The sequence below is a fragment of the Thamnophis elegans genome, chromosome 15 (assembly GCF_009769535.1).
Source record: "Thamnophis elegans isolate rThaEle1 chromosome 15, rThaEle1.pri, whole genome shotgun sequence".
NCBI lineage: Eukaryota > Metazoa > Chordata > Lepidosauria > Squamata > Colubridae > Thamnophis > Thamnophis elegans.
The window spans coordinates 12853553-12880562 of NC_045555.1; the positions used below are offsets into that span (position 1 = coordinate 12853553).

Here is a 27010-nt window from a genome sequence, read left to right on the forward strand (position 1 = left end):
AATCCATTCTTTGTGTGCCGTCCTTGAAATCATACACCTGGTTTTGTTATCATCCCGAAGGGAGCTTTTTGCCTGCTTCATGTTAAAATTTGCCACGATTACTGTCCTTCTTTTGGCATAAGGGCTTCTCCACTGCTTTCCTTGACTATGCTTTGTTGCTTTGGATCTAATTTTTATGGATGACATCACCAGCATACCTCCCAAAGCTTCACGGGTTTGGTGAACATTGGTGGGGTTCAGCCAGTTCTCACTTATTCGGGAGAACCGGTTGTTGGAAGAAACCTCTTTTTATTTTTTCCCACTTTACAGGGCTAATCCTGTAAGGAAGGCAGGAAGGAAACATTCTGGTGTTGCTTCTAGCCTAATCTTGCTAGATTAGGTTTACAGAACCCGCCTCTCTGGTTAACCCTTATTACATTGTAACAGCTAAGGCGAAGCACCCATCGACTTGAGTGACGTTAAGTTGGCCATGCCCATCCAGTCACATGACCACCAAGCCCTGCCCACCCAGCTGGTCATTAGGAGAGAGAACCGGTTGTTAAATTATTTGAATCCCACCACTGTCTGGTGATATTCAGTGCCTGAAAGGAGGAAGATAGAAGTTACAAGGGAGTGGTCCTGAACACCTCCCTGTGTGGTGTGTGGGACAGAATTCAAGGTGAAATTCAGTCAGGTAGTCAAAGCTGCTGATAGACTATTTATATAGTGATGACTGTGCCTGTTGCCGATTCTGTGAACCACATCCAACAGCATCTATTTCAGCAAGAGGAGCCCTGACAGAGCACATTTTGATTAATAAATTATCTACTTCATATAGCATAGGCTTAGTTCTCCTTCCATGTCCCATGAAAGTCATTCCCTCGACGTTTAGCAAATCCCAGACAGTGGGTATCTCAACGGCAAATGTCCCTTCATTTAGAAGAAGAGGACTACTGGGATATTTGCCTAAAAGCACTTTCACGAGAGGTATTAAAGGTCAACGAGAATTGAAATGTATGACATGTGTGACATAATCTTACCTTTTAGGCCCTCAATCGTTACTCCAGTTCATTAGTTTGGGAGTCAGGAAGATCAAAGTGCAGAAGCAGAGCATATATTCTGACCTTCAAGATGCCCTCTTGTCTTTCCTGTTCTGACTATCAGAATAATTGAAGATCACATGACGTTTTTGCCTGCTGATTCACTTTTTCTTTTAAAGATTGCTAACTTATCAAGGCGAGATCCAACCTAGAAATTTCCTGACAGTGAGAACGATTAATCAGCGGAACGGCTTGCCTTTGGAAGTTGTAGGTCCTCCATCACTGGAGGTTGTTAAGAAGAGATTGGGCAGCTATTTATCCAGAATGACATAGGTCTGTGATGGCGAATCTATGGCACTCATGCCACAGGTGGCACGTGGAGCCATCTCTGTGCGCATGTGAACCATTGCCCTATGTCAGCTCCAGTGTGCAGGCCACCTAATTTTCGGCTTCTCCAGAGGCCATTTTCTACCTTTTTTCAACACTTTTGGGGTGATTTGGGGGGCTTTTTTGGCTCATTTTGAGGCTTTTCTTGGCCCTTTTTCAAGGCTTTTTTGGCCCATTTTTGAGGCTTTTTTCAGCCTGTTTTCGAGGCTTTTTTGGCCCATTTTTGAGACTTTTTGGGCCCATTTTGAGGCCTTTTTGGGCCCATTCTTGAGGCCTTTTTGGGCCCATTCTTGAGGCTTTTTTGGCCCATTTTTGAGGCCTTTTTGGGCCCATTTTTGAGGCCTTTTGGGGCCCATTCTTGAGGCTTTTTTTGGCCCATTCTTGAGGCTTTGGGGCCCATTTTTGAGGCTTTTTTCAGCTCTTTTTCAAGGCTTTTCTTGGCCCTTTTTCAAGGCTTTTTTTTTTGTTTGTTTTTGAGGCTTTTCTTGGTTCATTTTTGAAAAAGACCCAAAAATTGGCCGACAAAAGGCCTGAAAAGGGCCCCAAAACGAGGTGTGCAGAGGCTAAAAAATGGCTGGCAGGTGGGCGGGCCTTCAGCAATATTCAGTCTATAAGCCACACAGACATTTTCATCCCCTTTTGGGAGACAAAAGCTTATAGTCTGAAAAATACGGTTACTCCATTTTTCCTTATTTTTTTCTTTTCTCTTCTCTTTCTTTTCTGGCTCTACTGTATGTAAAAACATCTTTGTCTAACATTTTTTTAGTATTTAAGATATTAGTTACTTTTTTTTTTATTAAATGTTTTATTCATTTTCATTTTCAATTTTGTACATTCACTTATATACTGTATATTTGCAACAATAATAATATAATAGTAAGAAAAGAAAAACCCCAACCTAAACACAACTCATAAACCCAACCTATCGCTTTCATACACCCCTTCTTCTCCCCCTCCAACTTTCCTTTCTCCCTCCAACGATCACCCCTCCTACTTCCCTTTCCCCTCCTATCTTCCTTTCTCGCCTTCCTCACCCTCCTTCCCCTCTCAACCTCCTTACATTCCCCTCTTCCTCCCTCCTTACTTCTCCCTCTTCCTTTCCTCTACTTCTCGCTATGGTGCATTTCTCTATTCCTTAATCTATTCAGTTACGCTAAAAAGAAAAAAAGAAAGGAAAAAAGCAAAAAGAAAAAAAGAGAAAAATAAAAAGAAAATATAAGGATCAACAGTATACAAGTGTATTCTTCTTATTCTATATATTGAAACTATATCTCCACCCGCCCACCCACCCCCAATGAACCCCCCTCCCTAACCCCCTCCGACTTCCCAGGTCCCACACCCGGCACCGTTCAGTACCATTCACCTTCAAAATATCTTATTAACAATAATAATGAAAATAAAATAAAAAGAACACTCCGAAAAAGAAAAAAAAAACGAAAAAGTAAATAAAAAAAAATTTAAAAATCTTTTACATTATGCTCAGCCTCCCATCATTCTTAAAATTTAAACAGTGTGAATCATTCCATTTATATTTTGTCCTCGTCCCTTACTTCTTTGATATTTACCCCCATCTTCCTGTAGACTCTCCAGATAGCCTTTCTTAACCTTATATTCAAATATTAGTTTATACAAAAATCAATTTATCTTCAAATACAGAGCAGTCTAATCATACTTTCGCTACTCATCTTCCTACCCTTCGTTTCACGTCTCCATTCCTCCCAAGCCCAAATTGCATAAGATTAGGATCTCGCTCTTCACTTTAAAATCCTGAGCTTTTTATGTTATACTTCAAGCATGTAAATCCGTAAAATATGTGCCCAAAATCCATACCAGTTCATTCAATCCCAAGATCCCTTCATCAATATCCCGCTCCACCTTCCTTTCTGCCCCACTCCTCCCAACTCCATTCATCCCAAACCGCAATTCAAATAAATCTTAGTCCCCACTTTCCTCACAGAAAACACTTCATGCGCAGTTTGGATTGAGATTCAAATAAGTCTTGTAAAAGTCCCGTATAATATCTGTCTAGAATAAGCAATGCTTCTTTCCATTCCTCATCAGTACACAGCTTTACCATTTCATACCAAACAGAAATCCTAAAGTTTTAATCAGTCCAAAAGCTTAGAAAGTATTTTAAAGACATCGCTGGATCTATATTCTTTACTCTTCTGCCCTTTCGGAAAGAGAAGGCTACCCTTTCCCTTATAACCACGTGTCCCGCTGCTTTGAAAATATGACTGAATCCTCAGTTTCCGCTCTTCTGCCTCTCCAGTAGGGGGAGAACAACTCCCTCCTTCTTGTAACCAAGTGACTTGCTGCTTGTCTTTCCTTCACCTTGTCCTTCCGCGTTTCCGAGTGAGTCAAGAAGCCCCGCCTTCAGAGTTTTATAATAAAAGTCCCGAGCTTCCGAGACAGAATTAATACGAAATCTTTGATTTTCAAATGTAACTGTGATTCCAACTGGAGCTTCCCATTTATACTGTATTTGACGATTTCTAAGTTCTTGGGTTAAAAAAGTATAGCCTCTCCTTGCTTGCAGCATCTGGAGCGGGATTTCTTTAAAGACAAACAAATCATGGCCATCGATTCGGAGCCTGTTATTGTAAAACTTTTGAGTGATCGCATTTCTGGATTCTCTTGTGAAAAAGTATATAATTATGTCTCTTGGAAGCTATCGTTGCTCTGCTACACGCGAATTCTGGCGATAGATTTTTCGAATATTCCAATCAAAATTGAGTCCCGGACCTCCCACCGCTTGGCTGAAAGCTTCTACAAACGTCTGTTTCAAGTTCTCTCCTTTCTTTTCGGGCAGTCCTCTGACTCTTATTGCAGACGCCTTTCTGTTATAATTTATCATTGTAAGTTGTGTTTGAGTATTTCTAATCTCTTGTTGTAATGCTTGGATATTAGAAGTCAAATTAAAATTAGCCCCCTCCAAAGTTTCCAGTTTAGTCTCCATTTCTTCGATATAATCTGTCAAAGTAGACGTAACTTCAAACATATCCGCCTTTATTTGGGCAATTTTAGTCTGTATTTTATCGCATAAATCCAGCACAAATTCTTTAATTTCTTGTTTAAAGTCATTAATTATTTGAAAGAAAAGCTCCTGTGTCAAGGAATCTCCAGTAGGTGGTGTAGGAGACAAAGGCAGCGATTTACTAACAAGTTCTTTAAGCACATGCGGGGGGGATTTTTTTGCCTGCTTAGACCTGGGAGGCATTATAGATAAAAGCTGAGAATAAACAGATAAACAGTGTCTTCAGCTGGTCAGTTCTCAATAAATTATTTGTAGATTTTGCTTGTTAATGAGTAGCAGTCTCCAGGGAGATAAAGCCGGTTAATTACGTCATCAATCACCAACACAGTAAAAACGCCATTTTGTATCCCAATTGCACAGAGAAGTTTCAAAGGAAAAACAAGGCTGGTGTTTAGATAGTTATAAAAAAAAAAACATCACAGGAGTGAGACCCGCTCGTGTTAGCTTAAGTTGCTTTAAACAATTTATCATTGTCCTGAGTGGGGGGGTCGCCTGTCTAGGGCTGCAAAAAGGCAGCTGCGAGGAACTGGCTGGAGATAAGAGCTCAGTTACGCTGGATCTCTTCTCCGTTCGCAGCCCAAAAAAAAAGAAAGGGGGCTGTGAACTACGAATAAATCCTAGCACCTGAGCTTCTGCCTGCCCCTTTCTGCCAGAAAGGGGTGATATCTATTGATCTTAATTATATACAGACCAGAACTCTGAGAGGGGCTCCGTTGAGCTCCTTCGGCGACAGGCTCCTCCCACAGGAAGTCCAAGATATTAGTTACTGAAGCAGGCTTTAATGTAACGTGCACTGATATTTTGGGAAAGTATTAATCTTTGTTGGGGTCAAGGGGAAATAATGGCAACTTCTCAGAAACTAGATTTTACTACTGGTTTCAAAATGCTTTATTTTACATACAGATGTTCATATATATGCTAAAGACAGAGATTTCTTACATCTGTCACTTTTAATCATCCTTTTAAATCTCCAAGGGTTTGTTCCTTTCTACTAATTCCTCTTAGCTAGAATTCAAGTTTAACCTTGACATTTTCCCTGTACTCAAGAATGTCTTTCCGCTTACAGCTTCCCCACCTGATACTTGCACAAACAAGACACTCTTTTCACCAGCCCTTCACTTCCTCCTCCTGCTCCTCCTCCTTAGAAAGATTTCTGAGCCATGAGATGCATGCTTGCTATGGGCTTAGATAATTCTGGTCTTCATCTTTTTCTGTTTTCTTTACAACAGTTTCCAACTAGCTTTTGCTTGACAACATGGGATGCAGTGGCTCAGTGGATAAGACGCCGAGCTTGTCAATCAGAAAGGTTGGCAGTTTGGTGGCTCGAATCACTAGCACCACGTAACAGAGTGAGTTCCTGCTACTTGTCCCAGCTTCTGCCAACCTAGCAGTTCGAAAGCATGTAAAAATGCAAGTAGGAAAATAGGTGGGAAGTATTCCATGCACCTTTCGTGTTTAGTCATGCCGGTCGGAGACGTCTTCAGACAGCGCTGGCTCTTTGGCTTTGACATGGAGAAGAGCACTGCCCCCTAGAGTCGGGAATGACTAGCATATAAACTAGAGGCAGAAAGGGAGAGAGGGAGGAAGAGGGAGAGAAAGGGAGAGAGGGTGGGGAGAGGGAGAGAGAGGAAGAGGGAGAGAGAAAGCGTGGGGGAGATCGAGGAAGGGAGGGGGAGGGAGAGATAAAGAGAGGGAGGGTGAGAAAGAGAGGGAGTGGATGAGGAGGGAAAGGAAAAAAGAGAGAAGGGAATCAAAAGGGGGTCAGATAGCCACTAACCTTTGCAGTGATTTCCATTAATTGGTCTAAACGTTGCAAGATCCAGGCTTCTGTAGCCCAATCAATATCCATAAGGATATTTAATAACTGGACATTGTGAACATTTCATGTAGCTGGACAAGATTATTAAAAAAAAAAAAAGAACTACGCTGATTTCAGTAAGGTATTACCAGTATGGCATAAATACAGAATCTTTGTAAGAAGAATTTTCCAGCCTTCATTTATAGCGAATTAATTAAGGCATAATCTCTTTGAATGTGTTGACATTCTTGTTCCACAACTGGGCTGAGCTCCTATTCATGACTTGCCTCTTTTCTATTCATTATTTATGTCTGTCTTCAGTTCCTCCCTTTCCAGCCTCTCCCACATAACTCCACTTAATTAAACTTATGTCCTTTGAGTTCAACAAGTTCATCTTTAAACACATCCATGACTTCAGTCTTGATCAGACATTGTTCAGGTCAGTGGTGGGCTGTTAACCGATTTGGTACCGGTTTGCTTGTGCACACGTGCGCTCATGCACGCAATGCTTCTGCGCATACACAGAAGCGTCCGGGCGGGGGAGCGGAGCCTCCCACCGCCGCCACCACTACTGGTTTGCCCAAACTGGCAGCAGCCCATCTCTGGTTCACTGCAAGTAAATAATATATCTGTTTTAATTCCCTTGAATCCAATATTGAGATTTTAAAACATAAATTAGAAGTAGTAGAAACTCTACCAGAACCTTCAAATTAAATCCACTGTCACTATATAAAATGAGATATGTGTCATGATGGGAGCTTCTCCCTTGCTCTCTTCATGCTGTCTTGCTTACTTTAAATATGTTTGGGAAGAAAACATAAGTTCTGGGACATCCATGGTCTAGGTATTTCCCTTGCTGGTGCTCCTAATTTTTTAAAATTGGAAGTGCTGATGTATCTTATAATGTGCATCTCCCTTATGTATTCTCTGAAATATATTAGCAGCAGCAACAGTATGTGGGAAGCAGCAATGGTTTTGATGAAGAAACCTCTAAGCAGACCCTGAAAATTTCTGTTGTGGCCCATCAGCAGCCAGTGGAGCTAGCAGTAGAGTTGGACAGTGAGGAGGTTGGAAAGGAACATGGGCCGGTCCTGGAGGCTGGGAAAGGCTCGGATGAGGGCTTTGCATTGGAGGCAGTGAGGGAGCCAAGTCTAGCAGTGATCAGCTGCCTTTGGAGCTAGAAAGCAGTGATGCAGAGGAACAGCTGGAGCCTGTTCCCAATGTGTGCATGCACAGAGCTGCCAGAAGAAAGAAACAGCTAAGAAATCAGGATTGACTTGGGAGTAAAGCAACAGGTGGATGGTGAATGGCCCTTCCCATAGAGAATAAAGAGGAGCGAAAAGGGAGTGGGCTTTTGCAGGAAACCATTCATTCGTTCGTTCATTTCTGGAGTGTGAAGATCTGTCCATGAATCTCAGAGACCCAGTGCCAAGACGTTCCTTGCACAGCACTGCGTTTGGAAAATATTTACATGGCAACTTTCCAAGCTAGATAAGGTCTGTGGTCATAACTTCACCTTTGAAAGACTGTTTGCCAGGACTTTGCTGAATGTGAATGAGAGAAATTCACATTTGTTTAATAAAAGGGGTTTGGTTGGGACCAGGAATTTGCTTCGTGCTTTTTGGGGAAGCCTAGGACAGAACACTTTCTACTTTCTTTGTCTAGAAAGATAAAGGCAAGCTTATCAGCTTGTGAACATTTGTAGATGATTAGTGAATGCTGCAGAAAGCATATAGATGATTCTTCCATCTTTCACATGTTACATATAAATAAACCTTAAACTAAACTAAACTAAACTACATATTGCCTATGGATTTTCAGCCATAGATCCAAGAGGAACAATAGAGATGTCAAGTGGGCTTGGTGTGTGTGTGTGTGTGTGTGTGTGTGTGTGTGTGTGTGTGTGTGTATTTGCCCTTCGTATATAAAATGAGGAGAGTGTAATTGCTATTAGATCACTAGAGCAGACAGACCAATTGAAAGCCATCACACTGTTTTGTAGAACTGCACAGTCAGCTGCATGCCAAACTGCATTTAGCCCAAGCTGGGGCTTTTTAGTGGGTCAACAAATTGATAGAAAGGTAACAATAAAATAAACGAAAGCAACAATTCTTTAAAGAGGTAGAGGAGGATAGGGAGTCACTGATCACCAAGGGAAAGTATGTAACTACACAAATGTGTGCTTTAGAGTAGAAGAATGAGGAGAGATGCTGTGCTTATCCCACCTCCTCTATTTGGATGGGTGGTTAAGAAATATAGGATTAAAGTAAAATAACACAATAAAATAAAAATAAAGATGAGTTCAAATAGTTGAAGCTAGTCTGGAAACTTTCAGATCAAATTATCCATTCCAGGGGTGTCACATTAAAGGCCCCGGGGGGTGCTTAGATCTGTCCTGGAAACAGCGAACACCACTGGCAGCAAAAACACATGCGGTCTTCCCGAGCTCCATTTTTGCTGTCAGAAGGAGCCATTGCAGCTGAAAACGGAGCTCAGGAGCCCATTTTCGCTGGCAGTGGCCTTAGGCCACCACAGGTGCCCCCCCCTAACACAAGTGATGTCATGCTGATCACGCCCACCCCAGCTCTCCAAGATCAAACACAATCCTGATGCAGCCCTCAATGAAATTGAGTTTGACACCCCTGATCTATTCCTTCACAGTGATGACTCTGGGAAAATGAAATGATTGGGCAAGATTCAGATACAAGCCAATAACGCACCTGTCTTTCATGTGTCCCCCCTATATTTTTCAGAAATCTCTTTCCATGTTTCCTGAATGTTATTTTTTTTCTTTTACTACTGGTGGGGAATCAAGAGTGGCTCACTGGCTGGACCCTAAGGTACTAAGTTCAAGACCTCCTGTAATGGGAATGTACAATTTTTAAAACTGAGCTAATTAGTTAACTAGTTAGCTAGCTAACTAGTTTGCTAGGGGATGTGGTGGCTCAGTGGCTAAGATGCTGAGCTTGTTGGTCGGAAAGGATGGCAGTTTAGCGGTTCGAATCCCTAGTGCCGCGTAACAGAGCGAGCTCCTGTTACTTGGCCCAGCTTCTGCCAACCTAGCAGTTTGAAAGCACGTTAAAAATGCAAGTAGAAAAATAGGGACCACCTTTGGTGGGAAGGTAACAGCATTCTATGCGCCTTTTGTGTTTAGCCATGCCGGCCACATGACCACGGAGACGTCTTTGGACAGCGCTGGCTCTTCGGCTTTGAAACGGAGATGAGCACCGCCCCCTAGAGTTGGGAACGACTAGCACATATGTTCAAGGGGAACCTTTACCTTTACTTAGCTAGCTACTTTCGTTAAACATTGCTAAGTTTGTATTACAGAAACAAAACATCCCAGAAGGGAAATTGCTGTTTTCCCTTTACCTTTTTCTTCCAGTCTGGTCCTTTCATCCCGACTTCTCATAGTTATGGATACAGATCAGTGGTTAAGTCCAGCAGGTTCTGACAGGTTCTAGAAAACTGGTAGCGGAAATTTTTGAGTAGTTCAGAGAACCAGCAAATGCCACCTCTGGCTGGCCCCAGAGTGGGGTGGAAATGGGGACTTTGCAGTATTCTTCCCCTGCCACGCCCACCAAGCCACGCCCACAGAACTGGTAGTAAAAAAAAATTGAATTTCACCACTGATACAGATGTATTGAGTTCCACGTTGCATGAGAGTTACTGCTGTGCATTATAACAGAGAGATGAAAATTCCCATTTCCTGTCTATGTTCTGCAAATCATTCCACTCTCCTCTAGAGTGTCCATAATGTCTAAATCAGGGGTGTCCAACCTTGACCACTTTAAGACTTGTGGATGTCCAACTCCCAGAATTCCCCAGCCAGCAAAAAGTTGCCAAGGTTGGACATTCCTGCTTTAAACAAAGCCCCCTTGTTCCACCTCATTGTGTCGATGCTGAGCTTGTCAATCAGAAAGGTCGGCAGTTCGGCAGTTCGAATCTCTAGTGCCACGTAATGGAGTGAGCTCCTATTACTTGTCCCAGCTTCTGCTTCTGCTTCTGCCAACCTAGCAGTTCGAAAGCATGTAAAAATGCAAGTAGAAAAATAGGAACCACTTTTGGTGGGAAGATAACAGCGTTCTGTGCACCTTCGGCATTTAGTCATGCCAGCTACATGGCCACAGAGACGTCTTCGGCTTTGAAATGGAGATGAGCACCTCCCCCTAGAGTCGGGAACAACTTGCGCATATGTGCGAGGGGAACCTTTACCTAAGTGTAGATATATCTCTATATATAAAAGAATAATTGTGTACGAACAAAAACTATGAATACATTTCCATTTTAAAAGGAGCAGTTTGAGACTTCCAACATTGCCTGAAGATTTTGTGATATTATCAGAAGTTATTCAGTTCTATCCTGTATCTTGTTAGACTGAGGCAATGGGAAATTGGGTTTAGATATATTTTTAATGAAATGCTTTTAATTCACATCATAATATGCCATTGGCTTGGGGTTCCAGATGACACAACCTTTTTACTTCTCAAGCTTCTCTTTGCAGTTTATGTTCTGTTATGTACATAACACAGCTTTCTCTGAATGTCTGCCTTTAAACTTTAAATATTAATTCTTTTTTTGTAAAAGTTTTTTATTTTTCAATTTTAAAATACATACATTCCATCTTTCCTTAAACAGTGCGTCCTCTGGGCAGAGATATCTGTGCAACATTCTTCCATAAATTATAGTGCATTATACAATTAAATCTTGTGTCTTCATTTCCTTCTTAAAATATCTTCTAATATATCTTCTAATATATATACAGTAATATTGATTATAGCTATTTTCATCATGTTCATGCTGACAATTATCATTTTATTCTTATCTCTATCTTAATACATTTTCTATAGTGTGTGTGCATGTGCGTCAATGAATGATATGGGAGTTGTTTTATCAATAGAGAATAAAAAAGAAAATTGGAAATAAAAGAAGATAAAAAGAAGAATAGAAAATGTATTAAGATAGAACTTCTATATTAATTCGCGGGCTTTTTATGCTTTTCAGTGGAGTTTATTTGTGCTTATCCTATTTATTTTATTGTCAGGCAATACCAACAGTATCTTTGCACTGGACTACATCAGTGGTGCTTTAACTCTGAATGGGCCACTGGACCGAGAAAATCCGTTCTACAGTGCTGGATTTATTCTTACAGTGAAGGTAAGAGAAAAAACCTGAGCCACTGTTTCAGAACATCTCAAAGAGAGAAAAAAGAACATAATATGTTTTTTTTTCTTGATTGTGGAATAGTTAGTGATATGCCTGACCAATTATGTGGTACCATCTCATCAAGTTGTTAATCTCAATAATGGCATTTAGTATTTAAATGAGAAGTAACTACAACATTTCAGGATTGTAGGCTAGATTGAGAAGGGTTAATAACTTCTCTTCTGTATTTTTTACTTAGGAAATGACATGGGCATGTCTATGACATCACAAGCAGACAATCTCAACTCAAAAGAAACTGTATTATTAACTAGCTGATAACCCAGCATTGCCATGGCAACTCCACTGCGCTGTATGGTAGAATCCATTTTAAGGCACAACAGGCTGTATCTTAACAGAACAGAACTGTTGTGGCTGTATCTTAACAGAACAGAACCCCAAGAGGAAAGGAAACTGTATTATTAACTAGCTGATAACCCAGCGTTGCCCAGGTATTTATTTATCCCAATCCTGTATTGTACAGGAATGGCAATGTCAAGTGGCAACATAAGTGCAGAATGGCCTGCCCTCCCTCCTTCCATGAACATCGCCGCAATTCCTGAAGAGGCGGTGGCAAGAGCAACTTCTCCCTGAGCCCTGATTTTGGCGACAATTAAATTAGTTAAAAAGGTTTTCCCTATGTCCCCAGAAGCGTAATTTCTAATATTGGATTTCCCCCCCCCCTTTATCAGAGGGAGCCTCTTTGTGGAGTACTGTGAAGCCGTTGCCATGGCAACTCTATTGTGCTGTACAGTAGAAGCCATTTTAAGGCACAACAGGCTGTATCATAACAGAACACAGACCCTGAGAGGTGTTAGGGGTGTCTTACCCCCACAGTATTTGTTTCCAGAGAGAAAATCATGTGTGTACCAAGTTTGGTTGAAATTGCTCAAGGCGTTCCAGATTTATGCTGGAACACACACAAATGTGTGTGCGTGCGTATGTGTCTGTGTGTGTGTGTGTGTGTTATAGATTAGATAATAACATGAGAGCCAATTTGGTCTAGTGATTAAGGCATCTGGCTAGAAACCAGGAGACTGTGAGTTTTAGTCCTGCCTTAGGCATGAAAACCAGTTGAGTAACTTTAACCCAATCATTTTCTCTCCCAGTCCAATCCAGGGCTGTTGTGGGAAAAAAGAGGAGGAGGAGAAAGAAGGAGTTTTAGGCATGTGTGCCACCTTGAGTTATTTATAAAAAATAATAGTTAGGATAAAGATAAATAATCATGTACTCCCCATGGCGTTATTAAGATTTAAGAAAAAAGCTAAAGAGGAATATCATATGAAATGAAAATGGCAGATGTTTTGGAAAATTGAATTTTGAAATGTGACTTAGATGTGAAAATGTGAGAACTGGAAATATTTTTTAGCTGTGCACCCAATGGTCTTCACCCATTTGAAATGGATTTCTGTATATCAGAATCTACCCCATGATGGACTATTAAAGTTGTTTCAAAACTCCATTATGAGATGTATATTTACTTGTGTTAAATATTTCCTAGAAATATCTGCTTGGGTTTTGACCACCACTCAGCAAACATTTTTCATGGTCATATGATCAAAATTCAGACGCTTGACAATTGACTCATATTTACGACGGTTGCAGTGTCCTTGGGTCATGTGATTCCCTTTTGCAACCTTCTAACAAGCAAAATCAAAGGAGAAGCCAGATTCACTTAACAACCGTGTTACTAATTTAACAACTACAATCATTCACTTAACAACTGTGGCTAGAAAGTTCATAAAATCAGGCAAAATTCACTTTAACACATGTCTCACTTAGCAACAGAAACTTTGGGCTGAATTGTGGTCATAAGTTGAGGCCTACCTGTACCTTAATGGAAATGAGTTGTAAGAAAAGTAACCCCTTAAGAAAAAAAATTGCATGCATTATCAGTCACCATTCCCTAGGAGTTTGATCTTTCTTCTTCTCTTCCAATTTCCCCCTCCCCAATTATCTACTGATTTTAGATAGGAAAGAAATGTAGAACAGTCCTCAGATTTCCAAAAATGATGCTGGGTTTGATGACAGTGTTGGAATTTCTACAGTCCTGTATCCTGCCTTCTGATACATTATAATGGAATTGTCATTATTAAATTCAGATTTTTCTTTCTTTCTTTCTTTCTTTCTTTCTTTCTTTCTTTCTTTCTTTCTTTCTTTCTTTCTTTCTCTTTCTTTCATTTTCTTTCATTTTCTTTTCTTTCTTTCTTTCTTTCTTTCTTTCTTTTCTTTTTGGTCATCTATGAAGCACCAATGTTTGATGCTCCTCCGAGGAGCCATCTTAGAGAGAGGAGGGGCAAATCAGCTTAGCTACAAATACTCAAATAGCCCTTTTCAATTCTGCAAACCTCTCACCGCCTCCCTGCCCCCCCATCACAGATCTTTAATTAAAATCAATATAAAGCTGGAAACATATTTAGTGAATTAGATTCTACTGAGATGGAAGGGATAGAGGTGGGAGAGAGGACATCTGCTATAAGGGTCATTGATTAGGAGGGTATAGCATTTTCCAAAAATCGGAATGATATCTCTCTCTCTCTCTCTCTCTCTCTCTCTCTCTCTCTCTCTCTCTCTCTCTCTCTCTTCTCTCTCTCTCTCTCTCTCTCTCTCACACACACACACACAGACACACCCACCACCACCACCACCACCACCATCACCTTTTGCTGACTAAGGTAGAACTTTGTCAGAGGGAGAAGTTGGCATCCAATTAGGCCATTTGACGCCTCGTAAGTTTCATTCAGCAGAATTCTACATGGCCAATGCGCTATTATTGCTACCCCTTGAAATCTTGCTCCTTTCCACGATTCATTTTTCTTTTTAGTTAAAGAAAAATCTGACTGAGGCAAACCCTTTATTTCAATAGGGAAGAAAATGCCCCCTACCCAGTCCCTCCCCCTGTTTGCTAAGTTTGAAGCAGATCCGGTAGTGGACATTGCGGGTGGCCCCGCCCACCTGCCCCGGCTCTATGGCATCCCATTAAGGACCTTTTTTTGCCAAAAGCACATGCGCGAAAGGCGGCTCACATTTGCAAACTGGTAGGGAAGATAAGTGAATACCACCCCTGGTTTGAAGCCTGGTTCTCTCCCATAACATCCTAAATCCACATGGACTAGATGGGCAGCACATAAAACTAATACATAATTATTGCTTTCTCTGTTCATTCCCTTGTAAGTGTCTTGGAAGTTATGCCCCTCAAATGGTAAAAGAAAGATATTTTAAAATTCAAAAGTTTTCAAGAGGGGATATACACCAATATGAAGTTTGGATGGCTGCTCCATCAGAGGCCCTCTGTGTAGGATCTTCCACAAAGTTTGCAAAATTTTGCTATCCGCTTGTCTTGAAGTCAGCAGAAAAATATGCCAGTGTGAATTGCATTGGTCTACTTGCTGAGTCCTAACTTGCCTCAAGAATTAGCTTGTCATCCTGATAGTTTTAATATTGGACAAGGGAGGAAAAGTGATTGATCAATTCCACTAGCTCCATTTCCAGTTCATCTGCCAGAAGGAGAAATTTCCACTAACCACTCTCCTTAATGTGGGGAGGCAGGGTTGGAGAAGCGAATTTGGATCCTTGGGGCAGTGGTGGGTTCCTACTGGTTCGGTCCGGTTTGGCTGAACTGGTTGTAGCTTGGCACCCTGGGTTGCTGGAACTGGCAGTAACCCAGGCCTACCATGCTCCCGGACTGGTTTTCCCGGTGGCGCCATAGGCGTTGCCATCTTGTTTTTTGCTTCTGCGCATGCGCAGAACAATTTTAGTTGTACTGAGCATGTGTGCACAGTGCATATCAAACAAGTGTGCGGCGCATCCCTGAGCAAACTGGCAGTAGTCTCTGCCAGAACCCACCCCTGGGTAGAAGGTGTCATGGTTCCAAGTAGTGCTCCCAATCAGTTCAAGACTCTGAGGCTGTGGCTTTTCTCAAAGATCTTGTTTATTGGGCACATCAGATCGGCATGTTCCAATGTGAAACCAACTCTGAATATATTCCTGCGCTTTGGAATAATTAAAAAATAGACATTGCCCACCCACCCCTTGTGTCACAGGTCATCTTAACCAACCAAGCAGGCAATGAACTTCTCATCACTCCCTCGTGCCATTGCTAGGGCCCATTGAGCTGACCTTGGTTCTCATGAGCCTTATCGCTGTTATGTCTGACACCATAGAGGAAAACATCCTACATTCTTCACATCCCCCTCCCCCATATGCATGGCAACCTAGAAATGAAGCAAAGTAAAGTATGGCTTCAGGCTAGAGTTGTTTCGAGAGTTGACAGTCGGCTCCCCTTACAACAAAAAGAGCATCTGTAAAATAGGATCACAAACAGAAGTTAAGCCCCCTTTCAGCCTCCTCTCATCATCTCTTGGTCTCCAGGGTTTTTGATGGGTCTTGTCATGGAATTTCTTCACTAGCCTCACATTAGTACTCTTTACCCAAGTAGCATCCCATATGCATGGCAACTTAGAAACAAAGCAAAGTAAAATATGGGTTCAGCTAGAGTCATTTTGAGAGTTGATAGAAGGTTGCGCCCAACCTCCTCACCCATTTTTTGCTTCCATGTTGGTGCAGGAGGTGCTTCCAGGTTGGTGCCATGCATGTTCCCCCCTCCCTGTGCCTCATTTGGGGCCTGGAAGGCCCCCTGCACCAACCTGGAAGCCAAATGGGTTGCAGGGGGAGTTGCGCAAGGTCCCAAAATGCAGTGTTGTGCAAACACTATTCTAGCTGCTGTTAACACATGTAAAATTAAATATGAATTCCCTTTGTTGTATTTTTCTGGTGAAGTACCCAACAAAAATATTTCTGGTTTTAGATCTATGTATTTCTTTACCATTTTTTTCTAACCATATATGTATTTTTGTCCAGTATTTTTTTGCTATTGGCATGTCCACCACATATAATAATATAAACCCTGATTGTCTGATTACATTTCAAGCTTAATCATATGTTTAACTTCTTCCATAGCTTCTGTTCATCTTAGTCACATAGCGCTAATTATATGAAAAGTAGCTAAATCTAAAAGAAATATGAATTCTTGATGATGTCCACAGTTTCTGTAGTTCTTTGTGAAATTTTATTTTCACTTTATTTCTTTCAGGGAACTGAACTAAATGATGATCGGACGCCTTCCAATGCCACTGTGATGACTACCTTCAACATCCTTGTTATTGACATAAATGACAATGCTCCTGAATTCAACAGTTCGGAGTACAGTGTGGCTATTCCTGAATTGGCCCAAGTGGGTTTCGCGCTTCCTCTTTTCATCCAAGTGCAGGATAAAGATGAGGTAAAATATGAACAATTGGGATTAAATCATTCTTTTTTTTGATTGCTTGAATTCTGTTCCTAATTTTTTCCCTTCATATTTTACATAATAGAATATCTGGATAATTAAGATAATTATTTGGAATAATTATTTTTTCTAATTTAAATATATTTATTAAGAGTATCACATTACACATGCCATATCTAATTCAGAATTTACTATATATTGATTTATTACATATTTATATATTTAGAAGTCTTCCAAATTATGCAACAACATTCTCCAAACAATTTACCATATTTTTCGTATAAGACGCACCTTCCCCCCCTCAAAAGAGGGTGAAAACTTGGGTGTGTCTTATATACTGAATGTAGCCCCACCCACCCACCGGCCTCAACCCTTTGGCCTCTGCCTCCCAGCAATTTATCTCCTTGCAGCAAAGGGTGGGGGCTTGCGGAGGCTGCAATAGGCTATAGCAATCCCTGTAGCCTGAAACAGCTGATGAGCGGGAGAAACTGAAAGTGTAACTTGGTGTTTGCTCCATGAGACAAATTGATGGGAGGCAGAGGCAGATTTTTTTTTCCTTGTGCTAATCAGGCTGTTTGCTGCAAGGAGGTAAGTCAATAACTATAAATGCCTATAGAATGTTCAAATTATTAGACTTATTTTTTAAAGACTGTTTTATTATTGTTCTAGACAACTTAACAAAATGAAGAAGCTTTTTAAAATAAATGCTTGATCTGAAGAGGCCCAGTGCTATTGTATCTTCTTTTAAGTAGCAGAGAATAACTATACTTACAGAAAGCACATCAATGTTAACAGCATCTGTACAAGTATAGTCTGAAATGTAACACTACAAACAGTGTATATTGTTTGTGCTGTTTGTTGAAAGGAGGCAAATTGCTAGGAGACAGAGGCAGATATTTTCCCCTTGTTTTCCTCCCCAAAAGCTAGGTGCGTCTTATACTTCAGAGCATCTTATACTCTGAAAAATATGGTAGATCTTTTTTTTAATAAAAAAATGCTAACTCATTATTTATAGTTGCCATGTATAAACCTCAGCTGTGCCAATTTTATTTTCATTCTACTATGCAGATTCCTGCATCCTTGATAGTTTGATGTCATAATTATAATCAATTATATAATCCATATTGCATGGAAATAACTTTCATGATGTATCACTAATTTGTGGTTAAGCTAAACTTTCATCAAGTAACCATGATATGTAGAAAATGGCTGGAGTACCTTTTTAACATCTACGTCTTCTTAACCCATGGTTAAAATGATGATGATGATGATGATGATGATGATGATACCATTTATGTTACCTAACAGGCATAGTGGCAGGGTGTTTTTTTGCAATTAAATGCCTTCCTTTCTCAGGTTGTTTTGATAAATGTAAGGCGTTTTGTTCTGGTGGCAATAACAAAGGTTTTTCATTCAGAGTCTTCTATTCGTTCATATGCATAAGCCCTTTTTAAAATCAGATATGTTACCTGGAATTAAATATTCTGACTATGTGGAAATCAGTGACAATTTAAAAAGTGTTGGATTTCACCTACCACTGGGGGCTTCCCATTCTTTTACATCTATGCTCCTTAACCATCTACCTAGTCTCCATTGCATAACAAGTTAGCTTTAATTGAGAAATCACTAGGAAGTTGATGGTGCTGAATGTGCTTTTCTCCTGTCCATCTGTTAAACTTTACATTGTGCTCACTTGGAAAACTGACAAAAAAGAAAGTTTATTTCCTGTGTAATTTTTTTTTTAATCAAAATGGTCCCTTGAACAAAAAAACTTGAGATTTGTCAAGGTTGAAGGAGATGTGCTGTAAAAGGCCATTAGCACCAAACTGGAAATTTCTCCTGTCTGTTCCTTTGGCAAAGTGACAGCTTTTTATTTCTCCTTCATATCAGAATATTTTGGTCCAGTGAGAATTCACATCTGTGGGTATCAGAAAATCTTTCAGTTGAAGTGTGTGTTAAATGACAGATTCTCCAAGTTATTTGGCTGAATTGCCTTTTGTTTTTCCATATATATACTCTCTCACACATATACACACATAAAACTACAAACACTTACTTATCTTTGCTATAAGATTCTCAAGTGTAAGATAACTCCATTTGTTTATTAAACTCTGTTGATTTCCCAAAATCTTCCTTTCTTGCACGACTGGGGTTCATGCCTTCTTTTGAGATGCGACTAACTACTGATCTGTAGCATCTTTTGGTTTTGGTCTGGAGTTGCTAATATGATTCAGCAAAGGCCCCTTGTCTTGGAACACTACTAAAGTTGTTTTTGCTCCAGTCTAATATTGTGCTGTTGAATTACTCATCCAAATTGACTCATATATTCATGCTTTATTGCCTGTGCACCATTCAACCATAGAACTGTGCCATAATGTGCAACAGTCTTTAAGTTGGGCTTAAAAGCTTGCAGATGGGTTATACTATAATTTCTATAATTCCAAAGCAGTACGGAGGCTAAAGATGTGTTGGATAGCTATCCATTATATTTGGAAGTTACCAGCCTGGGAGATCGTAATGTGCAATATTACCTTTAAGGTTGAGATTGGCAGGTAATAGCTCAATTTCTCTGGGCAAATCTGAGTGATTTACATGAGGTAGTAGTTCCCAAAATTTTAAACCTACAAATAAAGATAATCACTATTTGACTACCATATCCCAGTTCATGGAAAACATTTAATTGAGAAGTAGCCTATTTTGAAATTGGGAAAACAGCAGCAATTGACCAAGCCGATTAACCCCCAGAAATTTGGATTTAATGATAAATGGACCTAAATGTCTTAGGTCTTAGCTATACCATCACGACTCTTAAACTGAGACAACTCATTTTAGTCTACCAAGTAAAAGAATGAGGATGAAAAAAATGGATAAATCAACTTCTTCCATCACTGTCATACTGCATCCAATTTTGGTCGCCATATTATAAAAAAGATGTAGAGTCTCTGGAAAGAGTGCAGAGAAGAGCAACTAAGGTGATTAAAGAGCTGGAGACTAAAACATCTGAAGAACTGTTGCAGGATAGCAATAGCAATAGCAGTTAGACTTATATACCGCTTCATAGGGCTTTCAACCCTCTCTAAGCGGTTTACAGAGTCAGCATATTGCCCCCAACAATCCGGGTCCTCATTTTACCCACCTCGGAAGGATGGAAGGCTGAGTCAACCCTGAGCCGGTGAGATTTGAACAGCCGAACTGCAGAACTGCAGTCAGCTGAAGTAGCCTGCAATGCTGCATTTAACCACTGCGCCACCTCGGCTCAGGATTTGAGTATGGCTAGTCTAGCGAAAGGAAGGACTAAGGGAGACATGATAGAAGTGTTCCAGTATTTGAGGGGTTGCCACTAAGAGGAAGAGGTCAACTTATTTTCCAAAGCACCAGAGAACAGGACAAGAAACATTGGATGGAAACTAAACAAGGAAAAAAGCAACCTAGAAATAAGGAGAAACTTCCTAATAGCGAGAATAATTATCCAATGGAACCTTCAGAAGTTTTGGGTGTTACATCACTGTAGGTTTTTAAGAAGAGATTGGACAACCGTGTTTTAAAGAAGAGATTGGACAAAATTGTATAGGGTCTCCTCCTTGAGACTTCCAAGTCCCTTCCAGCTCTATTCTGAATGATATCACCAAATTCTTGATAGCGATGGAACACATTTCCAGAATGTGCTTCATATCTTCAATTATAATTGTGAGGTTGGTCTCTTGAAAGAGAAGCTTTGTTTAGCAAGGACAATACACAGAGCCAAATCTATCTTGGAATAGAGTGACCACCATGCCCTTTAAAGTTTCCATACATTGGAGCAGGACAGTTTTAGAATTCAAGTATAATTGTCCTGTTTTCTGTCCTGTTTGTGACGAAAGATGCTCTTACGTTTAAAAGGTTTACAAATAGCAGTAGTTTTCTGCCAATAGCTTTGCCAAAGAACTGAGGAGCCAATATTAAAAAGGTGATAGTGGGCAGGGATCAGTGCAGCGGACAGGAGGTCAAGTGCTTTTGCAAGATGGCAATGGCTTGGAGCATTGTTGGTGTTCATGTGACTTGGTGTTAGGTGAGCTGCCATTGCTTCAATTTATTTCTCTTCCTGTTTCCCTTCCTTTCTCTGTTTTATCTCTTTCTCTGTCCTCTATCTGCTAGCCTAAATAATGGGGATGGTATGCTCATACCATATGAAGGCCTCACTTGCTACAAGTCTTAGAGAATGCAAAATGTCCTGCTTCCAGATATGCAGAATAATTAGCCCCCCAAATCAGTACCATGATTTTATTGTGCCAGAATGTGAGTGAAGAAATTTGACTTGGTCATCAGTCTTGAATGTCATTCATAATCAAGTAAAGCGTTCCTTTGGAATTTTGTTTTAGAAGTTACTTAAGAAGGAGAGAGAGCAAATCCATGTTTTTTTTTCTTGCGTTCATCCCTACTTTGATCTTTTCTTCATGTGAACCACTTCTATTTGGCATGATGAGTTTAGCCTTGTTCTTACCTTCTTGCATTGGTCAACTTTAGAATGGCTGCAAAGTCAGATCCAATTTTTTCATTTGTACATTTGTGGTTCATGGGATATTCCTGACTCTCTTGCTACCCCTCATGACTTCACTTGACTTTAATTAAATTCAATGCATTGACACAGTGGTTCAATGGCTAAGACGCTGAACTTGTTGATCAGAAAGGTCAGCAGTTTGGTGGTTGGAAACCCTAGCGCTGCGAATGGAGTGAGTTCCCGTTACTTACCCCAGCTTCTGCCAACCTAGCAGTTTGAAAGCATGTAAAAACACACAGAAAAATAGGAACCATCTTTGGTGGGAAGGTAAAAGTGTCCCGTCTGCCTTTGGTGTTTAGTCATGCTGTCCTCATGACCACGGAGATGTCTTCGGACAGTGCTGGTTCTTTGGCTTTGAAATGGAGATGACCACCGCCCCCTAGAGTCAGGAACAACCAGCACATATGTGCGAAGGGGACCTTTACCTTTATTGATCCAGTAAACAGAGTTTTCAGTAAATAATGCATCAATTAAAATATAAGGCAAGAAAAATGCATTTGTCTAAATTAATTCAAAAAAATCAAAGACATTGCTGGGGCGGGGGGGGGGGGAAACTTTGTGTGATAAAGTCATGTAGATGAGAAAGTCGGGAGAAAAAAATTCAGCTGAATTTTTAGGTTGCAAAATAATACATGAATATATTAATTCCCAATATCTTCATAAAATGATTTTAAAAAATAAAACAAATATTATGTGTTTATTTACTGTCAGTCACAAGGAGATAATCTGTGGAAATAAGGAATATATATATATATATATATATATATATATATATATATATATATACATACATACATACATACATACATACATACATACATACATACACACACACACACACACACACGTGTTATATTTGTGCTGATAAATAAATAAAGGGAGACTAGTATAACAAAGGGAGACAAAATATAGGGAGACAAAATATAACAAAGGCAACAGTAAATATATTGGGTTTCTGTCGTGATGGACTCTTGTGACGAGCCGATTGACAGATAATGGAAGCAGTTAGCTTCCTCCCATAATTGGGGCATACCAGGGGTTGTGACACTAAATACACACACACACACACACACACACATATATATACACACATACATACATACATACATACATACTGATTTAACATTTCTATTTAAAAAAACGGTTCCCACAAGCACTATGCACATTCCTAATTTAAAGAATTACTGAAATCACATGGAGATAATTAAAGATATGTAAATCCTCTTATGCTCTGGAATAATATGTTGTTTTCATCAGTATTCATCAGTATTTAGAAAAAAAGTTGTCTCCTTCTCTTGTGAATTTATTTTGCTCCTGGAGACTTAATTTAATTTAACTGAATGCCTTTATTAGGAGGGAAACTGGATAATAGATTATGAATTTTTTTTTTTCGTTTTAAAATGTACATTTAGCCACAAGGAAAATGTTGAATACTTCATGAAAAAAGGAGCAATTTAACACAGATGCTCCAGCTGTCAACCACAAGAATAGCTTCTCCTTAAGGAAATTCCATCTTTGGTGTTTTATATTGGGAAAGCAATCAATGTTTTATGTTTCTGATATTTAAAGTCACTGTGACCATATCAGTTGCAAAACTATTACTTTATTCCATCTACAGATGACGCCCAAGACCAGCATCTAAACCTCTAGCCACCTTTGAGTAATTGCATTCCAGTGATCATACCCATTTGGAGATGACCTTTAAAGATAGTTGTAATGCAATTTATTCATTTGTTAGATTTATTCCAGGAGATCAAAGCAACGGGCGGACGATTCTCCTTCATTTTTCTCCCACATTCACCCTATGAAGTACTTTGGGCTAAGAGAGAATGGCTGGCCCAAAGCCACCCACATTTAAAGAGCTATGGGTAGATTTGAACTTGGGTCTGTCCAACCCTAGACAACTCTTCAATTATTATAGTGCTACCTGGATACCTGTGCTTCACGATGAAACTATGTGATCAGGCAATGCAGGAGAAATCTGATTCACTCCAGATCAATCCGTTGGCTCAGTGGTGGTCGGTGATTGAAACACATAAGAAAATATCACTCCCACTGCCTTGAGTCCTGAAGCAGTTCCATAGGTAGACATAGACATTTTGGTGAGGTACGACGTTTAGTACTGTAAGAAGCCCCAGACTGCTCCTGAGTGAAGGAGTGGAACATCTGCCAGTTTGAACTGAGGTAACGGAATGCGAGGCAACTGGCAGATGGAACAGAGTTCTTTTCCGGTGGGGAGGGGGAGTAGAATTCCTTAGCATCTGAGTGTGATAATTGCTGTATAAGAAATACTAATGATCTCATGGTAATTTTGAAAAATCCTTTCTTAGTGAGCACCTAGAAGCCAAGAGAAACATACATGGCAAATTTGAACTTTTTAGGCTTTACGGTTCTGGAGATTTCGTGATGAGTGAGTGGTATTTGCCTGTTATATATATAGATAACGCCTCGTGGTTGTAAATCTTGGGATTCAATAGTAATCTCTAAAAACTTAGTTATTTCTCATAACAAGAATTTTGATTCTTCAAGGGATCTCTAGTTTTATTTTCCCAGGGATCTTCTTTTGTGAGTTAGAAGAGACATTTACTTTGTTATATGGGCATTTTTCTTTTTAGTGGATCTTTCGTGGAATGCTGTATAAAGCTCCATATAGTTTTGGTTGTCACATGAAGAACCAGCTTTTTGTGAGCATTATTAGGTTACCCAGTAAATGAAGCATTTCCTGTTTGTAAGCATCACCAACAGGAAATCATCTACTCATGAGAGTAACTGTTCTGACCCCCCGGCCTGTGAATACACCAGAACACAGGCTTGGCTGTTTGCTACTATTCAACTACTGAGATAACGAATCCTTTGGCTGAGTGCCCAGGCAACGTACGTTCAAAACATTATCTCTGCAGCAACCCAGATAATCCAAACGAAGCAATGCAGATAGTCCAGACGAACAGACATGACTGGAATACACGGATAGAGTTTATTAACTAGTAATTCGAACGGTTGTTTCCTGCAAATGTCCCCACCCAACGCCTCACCTATAATCTCTCCTGGGAGGGACCAATCAACAACCACCTGGCTTAATCATCTTCTGTGAGACTGCCTACGGAGTTGCTGCTTCCGTTTCTCAGCCCTTCTCAATCAGGGACAAACTGCCTTTGATCTTCCCCACTGCTCCATGTCTCAGGTGCCTCCTGGTGGCCAACCAGCCTCTCTGGTCCCTGCTCTGAGTCTGAACCCTGCACAGGATCCTCCACATCTTCCATGGCAGACTCATATGGTTCCTCACTATCCGAGTCCATCAGCAGCTCCACCGGATCCTGCTGGGCCACAACAGTAACCTACATGTAGGTAACCCATTACACTTTATCAAGGAGATTGTACATGTAGCAATTCAAAGAACTGCAAAAATGACTTTTAACCGGAATAATGTCCTCAGATGAACCCTGTGGAAACAAAACTTTATTCTTCCTAAATCAAACCAAAAGCCCATTTACTTCATTTCACATTCAGCTACCACCTAGATTGTTCAGTTTTATTTTAGCATTCATTAGCCTGCTCTTCAGCCTGCAAGGATTTCTACGGAAGCTTACATAAAACATAAAAAGTCAATAAGAATAATGCAGCCCAATTTAAAGTGGGCAAGAATTAAATAAGTAATGTATTTATTACTATCATTGATCAAAAAGCAAGCAAAGAAATGGTAGGCATAGGAAAGAAACAATAACACAAAAATAGACACATTAAAGTTTGATTCAGATTCACAGTCCTCTAGAGGTACAACTCTAATCTTCCAAAAGATTATTTTGTGTCTAATAACAACATCCAGTATCCATGCTGAGGCTGTATCCATGGTATCAATTCCCTTTTAATCCACAGTGTTCTGAGCCCAGCGATCTATGAAATCTAAAAACCAAGATAGGAAAAATTGAAAATTTTAGAAAAAAGGGGTTTCTTAGACATGCATTCCCCCCCACAATGAAAAATAAACCCCCAGGTTTCCTCCCCCTTTTTTTCTGACTTCTAACCACCATAACAGGTGGAGGTCTTCAAATTTGAAAGTCTGCAATTGTAAAATTAAATTTACTTCCAGATTGACAGTTCAGATTGTCGGTTCTCCCTTGTGAGTGATCCATGACATTCCAAACAAGCTGTATTTCTATTGTCTCAGTATAGGACAGATTAGTGGTTTTGTTTGTTACATACGCAAGTGCATTCACAAATTTATCCTGAGGCTTTGAATGTTTCTAATATACTGTGAAATCTTGAAAAATAGAAGTTAACTACAGATCACTAGGGAGACTACACAATAAGAAATGTGTGTAGTAAATTTTTGCCTGCACTTTAATAGTTAATAATGAGAACATTATAGCCATGTGTTTACATTATCTTAAACAATGAAATGAATGTTCTGGATTAACATGGGGCATTTTTACATGTCTTAGCACTTGGCTGGTCTTCTCTGGCTTTGAGGTTAAAAAGAAATGGACCAGGCTATGCTTAGACAGGAAGCTATCTGCACTATAGGCTAAACCAAGGGTCTGCAACCTCAAATGCTCAAAGAGCCATTTGGACCTGTTTCCCACAGAAAAGGAGACACCGGGAGCCACAAAACTTGGGTGGGTGTGGCCAACTCAACATCACTCTCTCCCTCTCACACCATCACATGGCACACACCCCAGCCACGCCTACCCAGGTTTTGTGGCTCCTGGTGTTTTCTATATGGAATGGGTCTCTCTCTCTCCCCCCCCCTCTCTCTCTCCCTCCCTCCCTCCCTCCTCCCCCCCTCTCTCTGTCTCTCTCATCTCCCTCTCTGTCTCTCCCTTCTCAGGCTAGGCAATGAGTGACTGGAAGGGGAGAGTGAGGGTCGGAGCAAGCTACTGGTGGGTTCAGCTGACAGGGAGCCACAGCAGGGGGACAAAAGAGCTCTGGAGCCACAGGTTGCTGACTCTCAGGCTAAACTAAGGAGTAAAAAAAAAATTATGGAAAAAGGAAATGGCAACTTTCTTTCAATTATGAGCAAGAAAAAGTGAATATACTTTTCCATAAAGTAACCGGGGATCAAGCTGACTCAAAGGAAAACTTTGGAAGAAAGGAAATAGTTTTTCAAAAACTATATGGAGGAATGCAAAGGGATGTTTCATTTACTGTAAGTGATTAATAGTTAATGTCTAGTAAGCTATAACACCGAATGTCCTCTGAATTTCTTCTGTACTGGAGCCTTTAAGCTCGTAGATCAAATTACAAGAGATAATGCCCTCTCAAATAGTCCTTTGAAAGAGCATTTCATTTATAGTTAACTTACTTTTTTTTTTTTACAAATGTTTGTAGAAGATGAAGTGTAGTGGAGTCTTTTATTTGTGATTGCAATTTGTCAGTGTAATCATAATGATTGGATGGTGCTCCTCTCCTTAGAAATACAGCTTAATCCAGCTCCTAAACATAAATAAAAATCAAATGACGTGTAAAACTGAGACAATTGCCTTGGAAATGGAAGCATGCTGTCAGTGTACCAAACTGTTTCCTAGCAAGGTAATAAATAGGTATTAGAACTTCTGAAACAGCAACATGGAAAATGGGAATGACATAGGTTCCTGAAATGAACATATGTATAGGACAGGACAGGACATGACATAATAGAATTCTTTATTGGCCAAGAGTGATTGGACACACAAGGAATTTGTCTTTGGTGTGTATGCTCTCAGTGTACATAAAAAGACAAGATACAGACAAGAAAGCCAGGATTACT

The 27010-nt window shown here is 40.1% G+C and overlaps 1 protein-coding gene across 1 annotated transcript in view; it reads left to right on the forward strand.

Annotated features, from left to right (window-relative positions):
* The window catches only part of CDH23 (cadherin related 23), a 594289-nt gene that overhangs the window by 246754 nt on the left and 320525 nt on the right, over nucleotides 1–27010 (forward strand). The window contains exons 10-11 of the mRNA XM_032232225.1: nucleotides 11286–11398; nucleotides 16536–16724. Coding sequence (XP_032088116.1) covers nucleotides 11286–11398; nucleotides 16536–16724 — 302 coding nt within the window. The remainder of the gene's footprint in view (nucleotides 1–11285; nucleotides 11399–16535; nucleotides 16725–27010) is intronic.